The sequence below is a fragment of the Sinocyclocheilus grahami genome, unplaced genomic scaffold (genome assembly GCF_001515645.1).
Source record: "Sinocyclocheilus grahami isolate Dianchi unplaced genomic scaffold, SAMN03320097.WGS_v1.1 scaffold173.1, whole genome shotgun sequence".
In the NCBI taxonomy this organism is placed as follows: Eukaryota; Metazoa; Chordata; class Actinopteri; order Cypriniformes; family Cyprinidae; genus Sinocyclocheilus; species Sinocyclocheilus grahami.
In genome coordinates this window covers 807,722-830,291 of record NW_015505352.1, presented here as the reverse complement: position 1 = coordinate 830,291, position 22,570 = coordinate 807,722, and the positions used below count along the sequence as shown (strand labels likewise).

General features: G+C 38.1%; 2 protein-coding genes across 2 annotated transcripts; one reads left to right on the top strand and one right to left on the bottom strand.

The window, feature by feature from the left end:
- Nucleotides 1-4,116: 4,116 nt before the first annotated feature.
- On the top strand, nt 4,117-5,219 carry LOC107593588 (cocaine- and amphetamine-regulated transcript protein-like). Its single transcript, XM_016283368.1, has 3 exons — nt 4,117-4,352; nt 4,693-4,773; nt 4,872-5,219. The coding sequence occupies exons 1-3, from the start codon at nt 4,227-4,229 to the stop codon at nt 4,977-4,979; spliced, it is 315 nt and encodes a 104-aa protein (XP_016138854.1). The 5' UTR covers nt 4,117-4,226; the 3' UTR covers nt 4,980-5,219.
- Nucleotides 5,220-9,000: 3,781 nt separating this feature from the next.
- On the bottom strand, nt 9,001-20,221 carry LOC107593543 (protein JTB-like). The gene is made up of 7 exons (XM_016283304.1): nt 20,047-20,221; nt 18,389-18,578; nt 18,206-18,246; nt 18,020-18,111; nt 11,868-11,947; nt 10,553-11,454; nt 9,001-9,749 (listed from the first exon to the last, which is right to left on the bottom strand). The coding sequence occupies exons 2-6, from the start codon at nt 18,490-18,492 to the stop codon at nt 11,298-11,300; spliced, it is 474 nt and encodes a 157-aa protein (XP_016138790.1). The 5' UTR covers nt 18,493-18,578; nt 20,047-20,221; the 3' UTR covers nt 9,001-9,749; nt 10,553-11,297.
- Between the last annotated feature and the right edge of the window lie 2,349 nt (nt 20,222-22,570).

The window sequence follows — 22,570 nt, the reverse complement described above, 5'->3', positions numbered from 1 at the left end:
GCTTGCTAAATCAAAATGACTGCGCCGTGGGTGGAAATTTACAGATTAAGGGGCGGTAATATTATAATAAAATCCCTTTGCCACGTCACCAAGGAAGCGAAATCAGACGCGCTCGTTTTCTCAGATGCTTGCAGAAAAAGGCTTCCAAAAACAAAGTTACTGGGTTAATCTTTTTCACGTTTCCTTGGTTGGTAGATGCACCGGGGACCTGACTATAGCACTTAAAACCTGGAAAAGTCAGATTTTCATGATATGTCACCTTTAAATGATTTAAATTACTCAATTTATACTTTAAAAATAAAACAGAAACCGCCAGTAGGTGGCAGCAAGTCACCGTCTTTGTCACTGAGTCATTAATTCAATCGATTCTTTCAAACGGCTGATTCATTTAGGAATGAAGCAAAGGTGACTCTCTTTATGAATGGGTCATTGAAACATTGACTCACTAGATTTGTTCGAAAACGCAGATTCATTCATAAATGAAACAGCACGCAGTGTTTGCTTGAAGATGCACAGCAGCTCAGCTGTGACTTTGTTTGGAACTATTTTCGTTGACGAAATAGAGCACAATCAGACAGTAGTGTTCCTAAAATGTAAGCCACTTAATATGAACTTTTGTATAAAATCAAAAATGTCTATAAATTCAATTTCACATTTGCAAACTCCCTTTAAAAGCTGTAATTCGTCTTAGTTCATCGCGATCTCACAAACTTAACAAAGCTCACTGTACACTGAAGCTATTATTTACATCGACTCTACACTTTGTTTGTAATAATGAATGACAAAAACTGCAGTCTGCTCTCACGATCTGTGCTGTGAAGAGCAGCAGGCGCACCGATAGAGAAGGATTTCTATTGGCTGCAGTCTGCAGGTATTATGGCCAATCACAAAAAAATCTTCTGAATGGATAAAATATAGAAATCATTTTAATTAGCAAATAAACCTAACCAGTTGGAAATGAAACGCTGTCCCCCCTCGAAGTTCACTCCCCGGACTCCGTCCCCCCGGGGTTTTTTATTTTCCCAGTAGAATTTTGCCAGTGAAAAACTATTTGAAGGAATTGACAGGATTTTGTTTGATTAACACAATACATTTCCTAGTTCTTTAAAATAGCTTAGAAATGTAAAAGAAAGATTTACTGATTTTGTATACAGGATAAGAGCTGGTGCTGACAAAATATCAACACACAACCCCAAGAATGAGCATTTAGGAACCTTGACACTATCTATGGTTGTATCTGAATGGCAAATATGGGACACACATAGATGCTCATGTTTGTGTGCAATAGTGGCATTCACATTCATGGACTGATTTGGGACGTCATACATTTTGTATAAACCTGGCTCCTCTGTGTGCTCCACAAGGTTACTGTGCTAACCAGGTGAAGGGTTGAATAATGGTCTGACAATCCAGAGATGTGGATCTGTGGCAGATCCAGCGCTGCTGAATAATGCAAGGAGCAAACAGTCAGCACACACACATTAACACACATGCACACACACATATACATCTCTCAATGAAGGACCACTCAGTATCAGATATTTAAAATATCGGCTGTAATTTGTGTTAATTACAGTAAATATCAGTTTTACTCCGATGTTGATACTTGGACTGTTTTCAATTTTTAATACTTGGACACTTTTTAAACTGATGATAATGTTGAATATTAATAATACATTTTTCACCTTTCTGACAATCACATCACATAGAGAGCAAGTGAATGGATTTCAGTGCATTACATACATAAATTTCTGTGGGAGGTTAAAAATTAAAGCAGTCCTAGCTCTGTTAAAAGACCAGTTCACCCAAAATCGAACATTTGCTTAAAAATTATAAGGACATCCAAGATGTAGATGAGTTTGTTTCTTCATCAGAGCAGTTTTGGAGAAATGTATCATTACAGCACTTGCTCACCAATGGATCCTCTGCAGTGAATTTTTCACTGGAGAAATCAATATTAAATATGTTAAAAACACCTTAATAATGGATTTGTTTCTTAAAAAAAGCTTGTTAATTGGAGTCACAAGAATTACATGTAGATTATTGCAATGTTTTTATCAGTGGTTTGGACGCTTATTCTGATGGCACCCATTCATTGCAGAGGATCCATTGGTGAGTGAATTAAATAATGCTATTTTTCTCCAAATTTGTTCTGATGAAAAATTTGCCCTGAGGGTGAGTACATTTTCTGCAATTTTTCTCTGTTTCTTTAAGGTGACAGAACTGATTAACATGAACTCTTGACTACGTAAAGATGAAGTCCCTATGGACTAGTGGTAGATGTATTGATGATCTGGTATGGATGAGCCCCTTATATGTTCACACTTAAATAAATACATTTGTACCTTCCCTTTAATGGCTCCCGCTCTTCCGTTTTCACAAGAATGTGAGCTTTGGCATGAGAAGAGCGGAGCTTTAATTACGAGGTGCTGAGAAGATGAGTGACTCCCCCAGAGGAGAGAAATGAGACACACTGAGGTGGTGAAAATGTCAGACATCTGACCGCACCTAATCAGAATGTACGACATTGTCGAAGATCTGTCTTTATCCTGTCATGGTCTGCTCAGGACCTTATGGGGAAAATATCCAGAGTGAAATAATGAGTAAGAATTAAGAGAATTCTTAGAATGCTTAGAAATTAACTGTGAGATAATTAAAAAAAAAAAATTAATTATTAGCTATGCTTGATCCTTCAGTTCATATTTGTCAAGTAATTATTTTAAAAGAGATTTAAAATAAAAAAACGGACAAAAGGCAAAACTACTTTTAATAAAAGAATTACGTAGTCAATTTAAGAGATAACAGATTCAGAAAAACTATAACATATGAGATGTAATCTGTAAAATGTTTTTCTTTTGACATCACATTTAAATATCTAAACTTGTGATGTTGGATAACTATGCTGTCATTTCATCACAGCACTTTTTGCAGAAACATTCTGTCCATTCATTTAAGATGCCAAATACTCACATACTGCACCACAATTCAAAAACAAAAAACTGTGTTGTCAAACAAAACATTTGACACGTTTCAAGTTAATCTTGGCATACAAAGGTCAGAACAAGGCAGTGTTGGATGAAAATTGATCCATTTTTATTCTGAAGAGCATTGACAGATGAGATATAGGTCAGATGTATATAGGAGAATGGCACCTGACGAAATATGGTCACAAACCAATGTGACACCTGGACATATATAATATTCTATGTGTGAATATATATGTGGGCAAGGGCTTTTATATTTTTATAGATAATTATATGGTGAATATATTGGTGAACTGCCATTGCCAATTAGAGGTGTGTAACCTTCTAGACATCAGTGGAATTGACTGCCCACTCACAGAGGTGATTCATAAAACCTTTCATTAAAAAAAAAATACTTTCATTGATGCTCATGTTTTTACAGCACGCATTTACTGTTGTCGACTCTTTAGCTATTGTGCTCACTGTTGCTAAAGGTTCACAGAACTTTTGATACAACAACAAACAGAGAAAATGCCAAGACTGACTTTTAAATACATGAACGACACACTTATGGAGTTATGCAGTTTTAAAGAGAGAGAAAAGAATATAAAGACATATCGTACTTCATGATCTTACAGGTCATTTGTTACCCTTTTTGGGCATCTTAATGTCACAAGGTTGCTCAATTTACCTAAATTCACTTCACACTCTTGAAAATGATCTTTAAAAAGGTCCTAATTGGCATTTAGATTCATGAAGAATCTTACATCAAACCTTTCATCCCTTGAATAAAGACCATTGGAACCTTTTTTTAAGATTATGTACTTAAATGAAACAGTGTTCTTTTCATTAAGTAAAGAGGACAAGATGCATGATTACATTCAACCAGTCATTTCAAACAATTGCATACCAATAACTAAATTAAATAATTTTTCTTAGCGGACAAACAGCGGATTTAAACTGCACGGATGTCAAAGCGATATCATCTCTGATTCAAACCGACTCCCAGCTGGTTCTTTAAAAAAAACAGCCTACTGAATACGGATGCAGTGACGTTACGTGAATACATCAGGTAGCAGGAACATCGTATAAATAGAGAAAGTTTCCCAGCAACCCAGTGAAGCAATAGAAAGCGGCAACAAGAGCACAAGCGCCGAGAAAAACTTTCAACGCTCTTACCGCTAAAACAGAAAATAGTTATAAAAAGGATTTTGTATTTTAAATTCTGAGTTTTACCTTACTGACGCCAAAGCATTCAGCACCATGGACAGCGTCCGCGCGGCGGTTTACCTGAGCGTGTTCCTCTCGCTGCTCTGCGTCTGCAGGGGTCAGATGTCACTGGACAACCGACTGAGCGCGCAAGAGGAGCAGTTCATCAAAAGAGACCTGGTAAGAGAATAAACGAGAGTGTCATATGGCATAACTCAACAAGTACATTTTCAACCTGTTGACGCAAAAAAAGTTTCCTACATCTGAAAAACAGTATGTGGGGCAGCGTAAAACAATCAGGATTAAGTTCTCTACCTTGAATGGGTTCTGAAATTTCAAGTGAAGCTATGTTCATCACTATGAAAGCATGAGATTCGCTGTAACTTCGATTTTCATAGTAGAAATAGCTGTTATTAACTAAGGTTTCACTTGGATAAATATAAGAAATGAATCTTTAAATTCTCGTTTCTAATCTATCTGTCTTCGAAATTCATGCTTTCTCTCCGTTTATTGTGTTTAGGCTGAGGCGCTCGATGAACTTTTGGACGGAGATCAGGACAATCGGTTATCTGTGGAGAAAAAAGCTAGTGTCATTCCAAGGGTAAACTCGTTCATTTTTTATGTTTTCTTAGAAATAGCGTTCATCGTCAAGTAGAAGTGACTATACAAGTATCTAATGCGATGCACCGTGTTTCTTAGTGTGATGTGGGGGAGCGCTGCGCCATGAAGCACGGACCGCGCATCGGGCGACTGTGTGATTGCATGCGAGGAACAGCCTGCAATACTTTCTTCTTGCGCTGCTACTGATGGAGCTCGCGCAGCTCTCTTCTCTCTCAGGCACTGTGCTAAGAAACTCGTGACAGCAATGCTTGGGACACCTCATCTATTTAACGCGTGAAATTACATGGGTGATGTATTCATAGTACTGTTATTTTGTTCGTAAACTTGTCTATGTGTATATGATCAAACGTGTTGATTTTAAGTTAATAAAACGTCTTTAAGGCTCATTCGTTCTGAACACTGTCTAATCTAAATGAATTGATGTATACATTCTCTTTGAGTTTATAATGTAACTGTTTAATAAAACCGTAAAAACTGTTAGAATATGGTCTGAAGTGAGTCATTACAGCTAGCCTAATGGGTGCGATCAATGATGGCAACAAGTGTCATCATCAACAGCTAAAATCATCAATCATTGGTTTCTATTGAATCTCATAATAACAAAAGGCTGAGATTTAATTAACTGTGATGGAAATGATGTCAACGATTTTTCGGTGCGCAATCTACCAAAATGGTCTTCTGACGCCTTTGGCGAAGTTAGCGGTCATCTTAATCTTTAAAAGCGTCAGAGGTTTGTTATTATATTTGTGATAGCCTATATCTAATGCAGTGACAGTCCGATACTCATCGGAAATCGCTAGAGATCGTACAGTTGCTGTGGTTAACCTTTATCCTCTCAGTCTCAGGCAAACAAGACTTAGCGAGCGTCTGTTTAGCGCAAAACTTGTAAGATAACTTTTGTGGTTAGTGGTTAGAGAAACGTTGCTTGAAAACGCTGCTGAAATATACGTATAAAATAATGAATAGCCTACTTTACATATTTTTAAACAAAGCTATACATTTTCTCAGAAACACTTTACAATAGCCATAATTAAGAATAACTAGCCTACATTACATAATGCAAGCAGATCCCTGGATGAAAAGCCTGGTCCTAGATCTAGACTCATTCTGTTTCTTAAATCCTCTTTGAAACAAATAGGATTAGGCTGCTGTGAGATCTGTCCACAGGAAATGATGTGGACACCAATCACTATTATAAGAACTGAAGAAAATGTCTCAGAGGGAAGGGAAATCTACATATAATGGCCGTGATAAATCCTCGACAATCTCATCATCAGCTCTTTCAGCAGGGGTGATCAATGTGACGGTGACCGTGCTTTCACCAAGTACAACATGTTCCTGGATCAACTGGAACAACACTCCCATCAACCAGTCAGAATTGAGGGATAACTTTTCAGGAAATATCTGTTTTAGGCTTACAATCAGGGTTAGGTGCTTCTACACCCTTGTTAATCAGCTATCATTTCACACTGTTTTTAGGAATAAATTATGGGTAGGGTTAGGTTTAGGGGTAGGGATTGGGTTAAGTCTATATATTTGGACAGTTGTGTTGATCCAGGAACATGTCTTACTTGGCAAAATCACGGCGACCTCAGCGTGACGTAGAAGCAGGTAAGACCTTAAATCCCACAAGACTTTGCGTGAAAACTCGTGCCGGACCCCTCGCGACTAGAAGCACTCCTACGTGACTATAATTAAAAAATACAATGTCAAATTTATCTGTACTTCTCGTAGCGCTTCACTGTGCTGTATACATTTATTCTAAAATCAGCGGCGTGGATTCAAGACCGCCAGACTACGAACCGACCGGACCGTTCACTGACGACGCGCCAGAAGCGGTGAGTGGAAATAGGCTACTGCGCGCAGGCAATTTGGACCGCAGGTCGTTGGATAATCGGAAAACTTCCTGTTTATTTCAGACAAGAGCTGTGACAGAATATAACGCAAATCTTCAAAGACAGGTCGTTTTGAAGAGAAAGTTCAACCGTCTTCCAGGCGTATGCAGACGTCTCAAAAGGAGGAGGATAACCATTCTGGTACTGTGACAAACACGACTGTTGTGTATGTTCTGCATGAAAGTAACATAACTCATACAAAATTTTGGATTTAAAGGGATAGTTCAATTAAACAATAACGTGTTATTATTTATTCTCCCTCAAGTTGTTTCATGCATGTTCTGAATGAGGTTCTTAACGATGTTTGTATACACAAACATTGCTGGTAGCCACAGACTTATGGAAAAGAAATACTACACTCTAAAAAATGCTGGGTTAAATACAACCCAGTGCAGGGACAAACCCAGCAATTGGGTTGTTTTGACCCAGCGGTTGGGTAACTACCCAGAAGGTTGGGTTAAACATTTAACCCAACCGCTGGGTCAAAACAGCCCAATTGCTGGGTTTGTCCCCATTTTACCCAACACTGGGTTGTATTTAACCCAGCATTTTTTAGTGTATGGATGTCAATGGCTGTTGAGTTAGAAACATTATTCAAAATATCATCTTTTGTATTCAACAGAAGAAATGCATTCATACACGTTTGGAACAACTTGAGGGTGAATAAATACAAATTATTTTCATTTTTAGGTCAACTATACCTTTAAGAAGGAAGACCACATGAAATAAACAAAAAAAGTAAAACAATGGCTTGTAGCAGAAGTTCCGCAAATTCTTTAAGTACTTTCTGAGAGGCAGACTAATATTTTCTTAGTTGTTACTTGCACTGGGTTGTATTTAACCCAGCATTTTTTAGTGTATGGATGTCAATGGCTGTTGAGTTAGAAACATTATTCAAAATATCATCTTTTGTATTCAACAGAAGAAATGCATTCATACACGTTTGGAACAACTTGAGGGTGAATAAATACAAATTATTTTCAAACTATACCTTTAAGAAGGAAGACCACATGAAATAAACAAAAAAAGTAAAACAATGGCTTGTAGCAGAAGTTCCACAAATTCTTTAAGTACTTTCTGAGAGGCAGACTAATATTTTCTTAGTTGTTACTTGTGTTGTGACACATCTTAATGGTCATTATTTTAATGAGAATTCCAAGTCCCTCGGGTTTTTAAAACCCAGGGTAGGAAACTCTGGGTTCAAGTCAGTGTGTACACTTGAGCAAAAACAGGTGGAGTTGAGAAATATTTCTTACCATTTGCCATTTTGTTCCTCTCCACAGTGTAACACAGCAAAGTTCTGTTCTGCGACGACACGTTCTCAGCATGGCCACATCTGCTCCTGTCCAAAAGGATCAAAGTGCACTCATTTCTTTTTATGGAGTTTGTGACCTCTTCTTTTTTTTTTTTTACTTTCAAACACACAATACATCATTTTCCATCATGACAGAATCACACGACACCAGACAAACTAGGGCAGACAATTCCTTTTTCCCATTTATTCCTCAGTTCATTATCAACAGAGGACAGGAAATGTCACTCATCTTTCATAAAAATACACCTTTTACATTTTAAGTAGATAATTAAAATCAGTTATGGGACAAAGTTCAATCAAAGTTCAATCCTTTTTAACTTGAGTAAAAAGAACAACCACCAATCAGCCTTAATAAAAAGGCATTATCATGTCAAACCAATCATAATGTAAATAAACTTATGGGGAAAAGTTAGAAGGGTTTGTCCCCATTTTACCCAACACTGGGTTGTATTTAACCCAGCATTTTTTAGTGTATGGATGTCAATGGCTGTTGAGTTAGAAACATTATTCAAAATATCATCTTTTGTATTCAACAGAAGAAATGCATTCATACACGTTTGGAACAACTTGAGGGTGAATAAATACAAATTATTTTCAAACTATACCTTTAAGAAGGAAGACCACATGAAATAAACAAAAAAAGTAAAACAATGGCTTGTAGCAGAAGTTCCACAAATTCTTTAAGTACTTTCTGAGAGGCAGACTAATATTTTCTTAGTTGTTACTTGTGTTGTGACACATCTTAATGGTCATTATTTTAATGAGAATTCCAAGTCCCTCGGGTTTTTAAAACCCAGGGTAGGAAACTCTGGGTTCAAGTCAGTGTGTACACTTGAGCAAAAACAGGTGGAGTTGAGAAATATTTCTTACCATTTGCCATTTTGTTCCTCTCCACAGTGTAACACAGCAAAGTTCTGTTCTGCGACGACACGTTCTCAGCATGGCCACATCTGCTCCTGTCCAAAAGGATCAAAGTGCACTCATTTCTTTTTATGGAGTTTGTGACCTCTTCTTTTTTTTTTTTACTTTCAAACACACAATACATCATTTTCCATCATGACAGAATCACACGACACCAGACAAACTAGGGCAGACAATTCCTTTTTCCCATTTATTCCTCAGTTCATTATCAACAGAGGACAGGAAATGTCACTCATCTTTCATAAAAATACACCTTTTACATTTTAAGTAGATAATTAAAATCAGTTATGGGACAAAGTTCAATCAAAGTTCAATCCTTTTTAACTTGAGTAAAAAAAACAACCACCAATCAGCCTTAATAAAAAGGCATTATCATGTCAAACCAATCATAATGTAAATAAACTTATGGGGAAAAGTTAGAAATGTACCTCTGTACCCAAAACCAGGAGAGTAAAGTCTTTCTGAAGATGATGGCACAAAATATCACCTTCAACAAACGAGATGCAGATCCAATATTTAATTTTGCTGTTTAGTGCTTGAAAGTTGCAAAATAAAGAAACAAAAAAATAATAAAATAAAATGGTGGGTTGATTTCAATACATCTCATACTCTTCATTTCAAATCAAGCAGCTTTAACATACACTACAATGCAGTCTTGCATATATCAGTCAGATATGAGTACAGAGCTGGTATTTTTAAGAATGACATTATGAACCAAGATGTTTGTTCACAATTTTATATAAAAGATTTCTTTGTAGGGCAAAGAGTCAAAGTAAACGCCATAAATGGAAAAAAGAAAAAAACTAAAACTTTAATAAAGAGCACCTACAAGTCTCTAAAGAAAGTGTCAAAAACACTATTAAAAGTATATACTGAAAATAAGGATTTAACAAACAGCAACTGCACATATAAAATTAATTAAATTACTGATAATGTTCCTGGAAGAAACATGCCGATGTTAATGGATGGACGAGTGTGTCAGTTTGGAGAAAGTCTGGAAAAAAACATCTGTGATTTCATGAATGGTGGCGTGTTCCAAAATGAATGAAGCCAAATGAACAAACCCCAAAACTTTGATATTCACTGAAACTCACCCTGACTAACATAAACCCATTGTGATGAAACACAAAATCGTATATTCTTTCAAGACTTTGACCATATAGTTCATTCTCGGCTTGAGAAAATACTTGATGTGCTTTTGGATTATTGAAAACATGCAACACACACCCATATTTTGTTCTACTCACATCACCTTCACAGCATTTTAAAAAGAACAGGTATACACAGATCTGTACATCTTCTGTTACAAAATAGGGACTAGACTCCTGTCTTGCATAATGTTTGCTGATTTGATGGGATGATCTTGAGATTCACATCTAGTTAGTTAAATCCTTCACAGAAGCAGCATCCACAAGTAATGTCAGTCTGGGGAGTAAGAGCACATTGTGCATCCAGTAAGATGAAACCAGTGATAATGTCTGGAAGCCTCCATGAACTGGGGTTATGCCTTTTGCTGAGAGTTTATAACACCAGGCCACAGGCCCATTAACTTTTAGTACAGTCCGGTCTACTAAATAGACTCTATCTGTCGCCGAACCTTGTCTGAGGCTTGGCGGTATAAAGAGCACCTACAAGTCTCTAAAGAAAGTGTCAAAAACACTATTAAAAGTATATACTGAAAATAAGGATTTAACAAACAGCAACTGCACATATAAAATTAATTAAATTACTGATAATGTTCCTGGAAGAAACATGCCGATGTTAATGGATGGACGAGTGTCAGTTTGGAGAAAGTCTGGAAAAAAACATCTGTGATTTCATGAATGGTGGCGTGTTCCAAAATGAATGAAGCCAAATGAACAAACCCCAAAACTTTGATATTCACTGAAACTCACCCTGACTAACATAAACCCATTGTGATGAAACACAAAATCGTATATTCTTTCAAGACTTTGACCATATAGTTCATTCTCGGCTTGAGAAAATACTTGATGTGCTTTTGGATTATTGAAAACATGCAACACACACCCATATTTTGTTCTACTCACATCACCTTCACAGCATTTTAAAAAGAACAGGTATACACAGATCTGTACATCTTCTGTTACAAAATAGGGACTAGACTCCTGTCTTGCATAATGTTTGCTGATTTGATGGGATGATCTTGAGATTCACATCTAGTTAGTTAAATCCTTCACAGAAGCAGCATCCACAAGTAATGTCAGTCTGGGGAGTAAGAGCACATTGTGCATCCAGTAAGATGAAACCAGTGATAATGTCTGGAAGCCTCCATGAACTGTGGGGTTATGCCTTTTGCTGAGAGTTTATAACACCAGGCCACAGGCCCATTAACTTTTAGTACAGTCCGGTCTACTAAATAGACTCTATCTGTCGCCGAACCTTGTCTGAGGCTTGGCGGTCAAGTGAGAGTTGTCTAGCGACCACCAGTATTGCAAAGACAACAGTGAGAGCCAGCATTGCGCCCTCAAATTTCCAAAAGAGATGCTCCTCCATTTTGGTAGAGCGACAGCTGAATTGAAAACAAAGAGAAAGAGTGAAGTAAATTAGTATGATTTTTAGCTGGCTGGATTAATAATATTGTAAGCCAGAAAAACATTTGCTATTTTGCTTTCCAACTGTGAACTTAATTTGCATGGAAAGAAGTGGAATGTTGCAAAAACTAAGCGAAGTGTCTCCACCACAGAGAACAAAATCACTTTTGGGCATAGTAGCACAAAACATACATTTAAGTCGTAGCTATTGGGAAAGCCATGGTGACTCTTTTATTAAATGTAATAAATTATCCGTGGGTTTAGAACATGCAAACAAAACAAAAATTAATATGCTCAATATGCAAAATTTGCATAAATGTATATGGTTGGAGAACCGGCTACTGTTATCCAAACAAAATAGGATATATATTTTTGGTGGAGAGCCACTCACCTCTTGTATTCATCTCTGTTAGATTTAGTGCAGTTGATCTTTTCTACAAATCCTGTTTGGCTGCAGGCTGGTATAGTTTTCTGTAAAAATGACAGCAGGTAAGCAGAGGAAACTTTTAAATTAATTCACAAAAATGAAATGCTCTACTGCTGTGTGTGTGTACATAATTTATGCATTGAAGAGTTCAAGAATGTTACAAAATATTTATATTTTAAATAAATGCCGTTCTTAAGCAGCATAACTGTTCTCAACACTAATAATATCATGTGACGTCATGTGGATCATGTGACACTGAAGACTGGAGTAATGGCTGCTGAAAATTCAGCTTTGCCATCACAGCAATAAATGACACTTTAAAATATATTAAAATAGAAAACAGCTATTTTAAATTGTAATATTGTAAATAAATCAATGTGGCCTCGGTTAGAATACAATACCTTTTTTTATTAAAAACATTAAAAAAAAAAACTTTTCAGGGCTCCAAACTCATTCTTCCCACTGGTTGCTCGAGCACATGATTTGGTCGCAATTTTTATTTATTTTTTGCTACAACATGGGATTAATCAATGCATGCTGATTAACTTTTATCATAGTTTATAGTTATATGGAAACGAAAGTGGTTAACATTCAACCTTTTCTTTTTCTTCAGTAGGCTATTTATGATTAGAATTTTGTGAACGGGAGTTCCTCTTGCCGTTCTTCGGATGCTTTCACTTTCGAACTTGCGATCTTGTCACGTTTTACAAGAAAAGATAATTGTCTGATTTGCTTACATCTATACATATTCAGGTTTGGGGAGTCTATTTACACTAAGAGCAACTCTGGTTGCTATTGACCATTTAAAAGACACTTATGTGAGACACGTGGTGATAAGATTTGATGCGATTGACCCGAGTTTGAATCCGCCTTATGCCGAACTCATTCAACTCCCGTTCTACTCCCTTTTCCCATTGTACATCTGCCACTGTTTGCAATAATTATTAATAGAATCTAATTACTACCACATGTTGTAAAGAAAATACTACTTTTTTCCTACATGGTGTAAATAGAACTTATGGCTATTTGCACTTAATGCAAATAACCACTGCCTTTAAAATAAATCCACATCAGAAGAGTTGTGCATCTGCGAGCAACATTTGGTTCCTGAAGGAAGCCGCGTTTTGAACGAATCAGCTGAGAGAATGATTCAATTACATTCATAAAAACACTGCCTGCGTCCCAATGTGCATACTATCCATCCTAAATTCTGTGTGTCATTAGTAATTTTCAATACTATTTAGGGCAGATAGGGTGGATAGTATTCCTGAATGAATCGGTCCTTTTGAACAAATCGAATGATTCCATGACTCTTTCATTACGAAAGTGATTTGCCACCACTGGCGGTTTTAGTTTCATATTTAAAAATATATTCTTTTCCGCCATAATTTTTTATTTCTATGTTCAAAATGTTATATTTAAAACATTAAAGGGATAGTTCACCCAAAATTTAAAATTCTGTCATTAATTAATTACTCACCCTCATGTCCTTTCAAACCTGTAAGACCTTCGCTCATCTTCGGAACACAAATTAAGATATTTTTGATGGAATCTGAGAGCTGTCTGACCCTGCATAGACAGCAACGCAACTGAAATGTTCCCAAGTCCAGAGATGTAGCAAGGAGATTGGTAAAATAATCCATTTGACGTCAGGGGTTCAACCATAATTTTATGAAGCTATGAGAATACTTTTTGTGCACAAAAGAAAAAAAAGAAAAGAAAAAAAGACTTTATTCAACAATTCGTCTCCTCCGCATCACCCTGTAGCGCCATTTTGGAGAGTATCAGCTGGATGTAAACAACGTATGCTGTTCTGTGTCAGCTGCGTCATGCTGGATCTGTTTCCTACGTTGTTGTGATTTGATCTGAATGAAAACAGCTTATCCATGTGACACAGAACAGCATACGCCGTTTACGTCCAGCTGATACACTAATCTGTAATGAAATACATTTGAAAAGTAACCTTCCCAACCCTGTACATATTTCACTTTTTAAGACTAAAACAAAAGATGGATTCGGTGTTATTCTTAATTAAAAAGCACAACAACAATAAAACAGTAAGATACAATGACAAACTAGCTTACAAAACATATATTAAAGGGGTCATATGATGTTGCTAAAAATAACATTATTTTGTGTATTTGGTGTAATGAAATGTGTTTATGCGGTTTAAGGTAAAAAAACAACAACATTATTTTCCACATACTGTACATTATTGTTTCTCCTCTATGCCCCGCCTTTCTGAAACGCATTGATTTTTACAAAGCTCATCGGTCTGAAAAGCGAGGTGTGCTCTGATTGGCCAGCTATCCAGTGCATTGTGATTGGGCGAATACCTCAAGTGTGTGACGGAAATGTTACGCCCCTTACCATATTGTGATGCCGTGTCCCGGCCGGAACGACGAGACAAAAACATTAAAACCCATTATAAACAAGGCATGTGTTGCATCCAGTGGGGACATAATTATGGATTATAATGACTTATACTGTCTTTTTTTCGCGTTGCATATCACGCCGCGTAAACATAAAACCATGTCTGCATTTGTGATCGGAGAAATTACAAACAAGCGCTACTCTACACTGCTCAAAACTCGCGTTTGAATCATCAGTGGCAAATCCTTAAAATGAAAACGTACTAGGGCTGTGCGATATTGAAGAAAAATGCGATATGCGATATGATAATGCTTAAAGTGCCACATGCTCAGATGAAACAGTTTTACTCAGCTGTTGCTGAGTCAGTGCTGTGAACTTCTATAACTATCTTGTGTCATTAGGGCCTTTCGCACCATGGGAACCTTTTCATAGTACCAGAACTAATTATGGAACTACCCACTTTTTGGCGTTTTCGCACTGCCGGAACTGGGTGCGATTTTAGTACCGAACTGCCTTTTTCGAGAACCAAATTAGCTTCTAATCAGGAGCAGGGTCTAACCAGCACAACTGGTACTAATCGTGACATAAGTAGACATTGATTGGCCATGATTTAAAACGCTGTGTAAACATACTGTAAACATGGTGTCAACTTATTTCGCAAGTATGGAGGACAGCGATAGATGGATGGACGCTGAAGTGCAGGCACTTGTAGCAAATGTAGCACTGCCAGTTGTCATTGGAGATTCTTAGTCCTCCTTTCCGTTCTTTCAATCGCTTTACGTATACGTAGCCTTTCCATGTCCATTATTGTGAACCCCGCGAGACACAACAAAACACAGCTCCGATCACAGCGTCCTCCATCCTCCTGTTGTTAATGTTGTTCTTCTTTGTTTCTGTTGTTGAACGCCACACACAAATGACGTCGCTGTCGACCAGCTTACATCACTTCCTAGTACACACTGTCGGTGCGAATGCAACTCTTTAAATGGTACTGGGAAATAGTTCGTGCAAAATCGTCCCAGTACTTTAGTACTGTACATTTAGTTCTGGAACTAAAGCGGTGCGAAAGGCCCTATATACAGTATATATGGTTATTTGTATGCATGTATGTATCAAGAGCTCCTGTAAAATCACAACATATTCCTTGTGTTTGCGCACACTTAAGTGGTGAATAAAGCTCATTCTGATTCCGTTTTCTAATATAACTAGCATACATGTTTCACTTTTTGTGAGAAGAAAGCACCCCACAACATCTTCTGAAAGTGAACGGTAGTGTTTTACTAGTGAGCATTACATAAAAATGTCATTTTAACATTAGTGTAATAATTTTAACATGAGTTTAGGAACTGAATAATAAAAAGGAAAAATACAACACTGCTTAGTATTTACTCTATGAATTCAATATGCACTTGATTCTTATTTAAGCTCCAAAAGTTATTTAGGTAAGAGCAGTGAGTGATTTTCTCTCTCTCTTTTGTTCATGGCCCCAAATATTGTAAGCCGTAGCGATATGCATATTGCGATATGTACATTTGCGATATTTCTATATATTGCACAGCCCTAAAACGTACTTAGTCTGTGAGTCAGAACAGCCGGCATTGTAGTCTACTCTCCCAGGATCAGGAAACAGTCCTCCATAAAATGTGCTGCACACATCTCAATATTTGGGTTGAACTGTTCTGGAACAGTGTTGTAAATTAGGCGTGTCGCTAGACGGTGCTGACGGTGATACCGGTGTTAAGCCGCAACACCGGTTATGTCACTTGCCCACTGCGGCACCGACCCCTACCGTCGTTTTGATTTTTTATAGTAATAAAAATAATTTCGTTCAGTAAAAGAACAGACACTACAATTAAAAACTGAACGCGGCTGCTCAATGGAGCGTGCCGAACGACAGTCGCATCACAGATCAGATTTCATTTCTCCAGTGAGGAGAGCGAGTCGAGCTGACTGACAAGAAGAGTGAGGTGAGACAGACAAGACGATGGCGGATGATTTAGTTTCGAAACGAGATGCAAAAGCGCCTGTTTGGCAAGATTTTGGATTTTGAAAAGCCTGTTGACTTTTACCGTTCATCTAAAGTGATTTTGGAAGTTTTTTTTTTAAACGTTTCTTATATTTAAACTTTATGTAAGTTATTTGTTATTTTATATTAGGCATAGCCTGCCCTATAGCATGGTGTATTTTTATTTGTTTTGTTAATAGAATTTCTATGTTTTATATATAGGCTGAAGTGAGTTTGACGGTGTATTTTGTTGTTGCATTCAAGCAATTGACGCCAAACTGCCACTAATTCTTTTGGAAGGCCAAACAAATTTGTTTCACACGGCGGGCTAGAGTGAGCGGAGGCGGGTGGGCTTGAGAACGGCGCTGCGGGCGGGCTTGCGGCAACCACAAGTGATGACCCTGGGCTGTCCAGGGTGAAAGCCGATCCGGTGATCCACAGCGCGAAGTTGATATATTTACTCAAACTCTTTTGGAAGGCCAAACAGAGTAGTTTCGCTTTCACAACGAAACACACAGAACACAAATGCGTCTTCTCGACATGGCGGCAGCAACAATACTACAGCGAGAATAAAAGTTATGCTTTCTTTCTTTGCATGAACATTTGGGCGGCGTTATGCAAATCTTCCCACACAGTGACGAAGACATGTGGGGGCATGTGAGAACAAGCCGTTTTAGGTAGGCGTGGTTTACTCTTAACTTTTATAAAGAATATCTCTTTGGATTTGAGACTTTAGTCTTTGCAACTTTACAGATCTATCTATTTTATGCACCAAGAGCTTGTAACACTCCAAAGGAAGGCCAAACAGAGTAGTTTCGCTTTCACAACGAAACACACAGAACACAAATGCGTCTTCTCGACATGGCGGCAGCAACAATACTACAGCGAGAATAAAAGTTATGCTTTCTTTCTTTGCATGAACATTTGGGCGGCGTTATGCAAATCTTCCCACACAGTGACGAAGACATGTGGGGGCATGTGAGAACAAGCCGTTTTAGGTAGGCGTGGTTTACTCTTAACTTTTATAAAGAATATCTCTTTGGATTTGAGACTTTAGTCTTTGCAACTTTACAGATCTATCTATTTTATGCACCAAGAGCTTGTAACACTCCAAAGAGAAAGTAAAAATTGAAATTGCATCATATGACCCCTTTAACAAAAACGTTTAGCAAACACTGAGGAATCAAATAAAAAAAATTAATAAAAAAGAGCTTCCATAGCATAACGTGAGGTAAACAGCAGAGATAAGCTTTTCAAAATTAAAGCAAAAAGAAAAGCAAAACTAAACTTGCTGTCGGTGGCAGTGCTTGCAAGTTTTTTTTTTCCCCCAGAAGAATACCAGCATGTTCACCTTCTCTGGTTTAAGAAGCGGTCCTTTTCTTTAGCTTGAAAACCTATCCATCGTTTCCTCAATATTGGCGTCATTTTTGCTGTGCGCACCTTCACACTCGTGCTGACATGGCGAGTATAAACCAGGCCCTACACTCCAAGCGCTGCACAGCTCAAACGAGTAGCGCGGTTTTGTTATGCTTTCAGTTTCATTTGCCGCTTGATGTTTCTCATATGCAACAGAAATGGCAGAGCTTATGAGTTGAACAATGCGGTGGTCGTGCCAGTGCGACCGCATACAAAATTTAGTCGCACAAGCAGAAAAAATGGTCGCAGTCTGGAGCCCTGCTTTTGAGCAATTGTGTGTGTGTGTGTGTGTGTGTGTGTGTGTGTGTGTGTATACCCTCACCAATTGCAAACCTTCGCATGCACTGCACTCTTTAGCCACCACAAACTCCTCCAGCTGCCAACATGGTGCTGTCACTGCCTTTGTCACCGTAACTACAAAATAAAAACATAAGGACAATTACAAGTATATGAACCTGGTACACTTTAGAAGAACAATCTTTAATGAAATCCTGATTTTTGTAAGTACCTGCTGCCTTCTCATCGCTAAGAAGAGCTGCTCCAAACACTCTAGGAAAAAAAAAAAAGTTTAAACTTGGAATAAATGAGCATGATCAAAGCTTAGTTTCACATTACACTGCATTAGAAGATCACTTACGGGAATCTGTATATACACATATATATATATATATATAAAGTATTTTTTTCTCACCTAAGAGACACTAAGCCCCAGAATAAGGCATGCAGGGCCAGGATCCGGGGTCTCAGACATGCCATAGGGATCCTACAGTCACTCTCCATCGCTCTGGTGCACATGCGTTTATGTAGTAGCACAACTGACGTTTACTGCCGGTTCATAGCGTAAAGTTTCATTCCTCAGAGCAGTAAAGCAACCAAAGTACCTACAAAGACACACGTGAAACATAAAATGAATACACCGAACGTCATATAAACACTAAACACACACTGGCCACGTTTACATGCACAATTTTTGGTTCAATTGGACTCAATTCCTTCCGATTGATGAATCGGAATGTAGTGTTAATTTTTTTTGACATGCGCACACTGCACAAATATAGAGTTTCTCACTGTTTACACATAATAACCACTCCACTACACGGTTTATTTATTTGTTTTTAAGAGCAGAATTAATATTTATTAATTTATGGATAAATATACATATAAACAGCTGTGTCGTGCTGCTCATATTTATCAAACAGTAAAAATGCCCCTCCCCGCGCCCAAAACGGGTTGGCTGTGGATGAGAATCATAAACAAGGACTGGTGGGAGGTTGTCCAGCTCCACTTCACAGTTGCCGAGTTTTATAAGGACAGGACACGCATTTATTCAACACTCAAGAGGAAGAAGCGCTCGTTCTGCGCGTCATACGTCATTACGCTATTTCTGCGTCATTGCACATGCGCAGTTCTTTCAGTTTCGGGGTTCAATCCGATCGAGTGTTTACATGCACTCTCAATCGTATTAGTAAAAGTATAAACCACCCCCTTCCATCCGATCGAGCTCAATCAGATCGATTAAGGTGTTTACGTGAAGGGTTTTCAGTCCGATTGAGCCGTCAATACGATTACAAATGGATTTGGTTGCATGAAAACGTAGCCACTGTGAGGTTAATGAGACACGCGGGTCAACTTTTTGAGCAATGTTGCTATCAACGGCCAACCAGACACAGGGCCCACCACCGATCTAAATGATTCAGATAGAAATGTGTTACCCATTCTCAATGGGAAAGTGCTCAATAAGCTGCCCCGTGTATCACCACCCTGACAGGCTATTTGAAGGCAACTTCTGATCTAGACGGCCATAATCTCATTATCTGGGCTATTTATGTGATGAATAAAAACACAAATAAAATGTTAAAGAAAACAGAGTAATAAAACAGGTATTACTTTTCTACTATAGTGGAAACTACGTTAGCAGAGAAGCTAAAAACCCCGAGGAGGAAACTCCGTAGTAAAGCGATTAAACTAACGTTAGTGAAGCCACACATGAAGTTACTGACAAAAGTAGCAAACTACGTTAAAGCTACTTAAAACGTAATGTCATTTAAATAATAAACTATTGGATTAAACGCTTAAATCAAAGCAGTGTTTACATCTCACGGGGGTTTGAGAACGGTCTAACGTTACTGAAAAACACCTACCGTTAATTCACCATAAATGTAGTGTTTGATATAAAAACGAAGGAACAACAACTTCCGCCGCATAACAAATGACTTGACTTCGCTCGCCGTCGATTGTGGATACACACAGAAATACAGAAGCAGGACCGCTGATGAGCTCACGAGATTCGTAAACGGAGAAAGTGTGAGGAGATCCAACTAAACACGGTCCACATCACTCAGTACTCACCCCAAATCCTATCACCCGAGGACATTCCCACGAGAGGATCTCTGAAACACTTAACGGTCAGCGATCATCGATCCCTACATATCAACACGACTGTTAGTTCTGAATACACCGTATAAATGTCTTTATTTACAGAGACCTCTAGATAAGGGCCTGTCTGCCATACACTGAAACGGAGAGGATTACGTCACAGGAGAACGTGGCGTTCAAATCAGATTGAAAGTGTATCGCCCTCCAGTGGATCGGCTCTCCAGTGGATCGGCTCTCCAGTGCATCGGTTCTCCAGTGGATCGGTTCTCCAGTGGATCGGTTCTCCAGTGGATCGGCTCTCCAGTGCATCGGCCTCCAGTGGATCGGCCTCCAGTGTATCGCCCTCCAGTGTATCGCCCTCCAGTGGCCAGTGGATCGGCTCTCCAGTGTATCGCCCTCCAGTGGATCGGCCCTCCAGTGGAATCGGCCCTCCCAGTGGATCGCCCTCCAGTGGATCGGCTCTCCAGTGGATCGGCCTCCAGTGGATCGGCTCTCCAGTGTATCGCCCTCCAGTGGATCGGCCCTCCAGTGGAATCGGCCCTCCAGTGGATTGGTTCTCCAGTGGATCGGCTCTCCAGTGCATCGCCCTCCAGTGGATCGGCTCTCCATGGTCATGTCCGTATATCCTCTCGAAATGTATTTGGATATGTACTGTATGTATGGGTAGTTGTAGCTATTGGGAAAGCCACGGCGACTCTTTTATTAAATGTAATAAAATACCCGTGGGTTTAGAACATGCAGACAAAACAATACAACTCAATATGCAAAATTTGAACCGGCTACTGTTATCCAAACAAAATAGGATATATATTTTTGGCGGAGAGCCACTCCCCTCTTGTATTCATCTCTGTTAGATTAGTGCAGTTGATCTTTTCTACAAATCCTGTTTAGATTAAAACTTCAGTGTTTTAACTGACACATCTAGACCCTCTGCAGGATTTTTGTATGGGAAAACATTACATTTTATTGTTAATTAGATTTAATTACATTAAAAAAATTAGATTTAATTTCGTTCATTTTTATAATTGTTGTATTTTATCTTAAATGCATTCTATAAATTTGAATTATACACAGAGAATGTAATATCTTGGTCTTCATTTCACTAAAATGAAGAAGTTTGGGGTCAGTAAGGTTTTTTTTTTTTTTTAAGAAATCACTTTTATTCAGCAATGATGCACAGTTTAGTAGGATTGAAATTTCTATGAATTTACACTATTCTATGAAAAGTGTATTTACAGTTTAGTTATATGTTTAACAGTATTATTTTTACTCTCCCCAAACTAAAAATGTATACAGAAGAGCATTAAATTACTGTAAATTACTTTCAGAGATCCGTTACACCTGATTTTCATAAACAAAATCTGGATTTATTCATTTTTTACAATCATGTCAGATTTAAACATACATATTATAGATCAAGTTGCCTCTCACATTAGCAGTTACCAATCAATGAGGAAAAAAAGTATTACGTAATGCCTGAAGGTTCAGAGTTCTGTTTAAAGGGACAGAAAAGTTAGAGTGTGTGTGTTCAGGAAACAAGAACTTCTGAAAACAAGTGTTTGTTTTCAAATACAGTCCAGTAGAAACAAATGTGGTGAAAGAAGAATGAGATTTTCAAAACACATATATTGGAATCTGTGAAGGTGCAAGAGAAAAGTAAATATAGAAAATTCAGCTTGAATTGTGTACTCCAGTTCTGTCCATTAGAATGATGAATGAATGCCATGACAAGTGGCCTAAACGATCTCTTAGGTCCACCGTTGTACCGTAAACAGATGGTCAGTGTGCTCTTGCTATGTCAGTAAGGCAGAGGAGTGCTGTATTCCCTACAATCTCCTCCATGCTGTCCGTTACCTGAACTGCATGTCATAAAAAGCTGGAACCAGTCCCATAACTGCATGCATAGATATTAATGTTGAGATCATGCATCAATGCTCATCTCAATGACTCGGATTAGTCTCAGTGCTCCCAGTTTATGCAATTCTTCAAAAATAGTGGCGAGTCTGTACATGGCTGAGGTTAAAGTCACGTGTGAGACACTATGAGAATCTTTTTTGTTCTTGAATAATCGGACAAGAAAAATAATGTATGTTAAGTATTTCTTCATGCCGGATTGATCTCTGACCTACTGATCTTTAAGGGATGATGAATGTAACAAAACAAAGCATTCACTGTGAGGTCATAACCTGGTGAAACATCGTAGAGTTAAAGGGATAGTTCACCCAAAAATGACAATTATTCCATCATTTACTCATGCTGTTTTAAATGTGTATGGCTTTAATAGTTCTTAGTCAGGGTAGCACTGTATTTAATTTTTGACAGGAATGAAAACGAGTCTTGAGGGATGGAAGTACAGTGTGTTCAATGGATTGTACTGTTGTTTAACAACATACCGATTGTTCAGCTGATGAAACATCTTTCTGAAAAAAAAAAACTTTTAGAAGACAAAAACACCATAAAACAGTTTTGAAAGTTGCGAGTTGTGAAAATTACATGA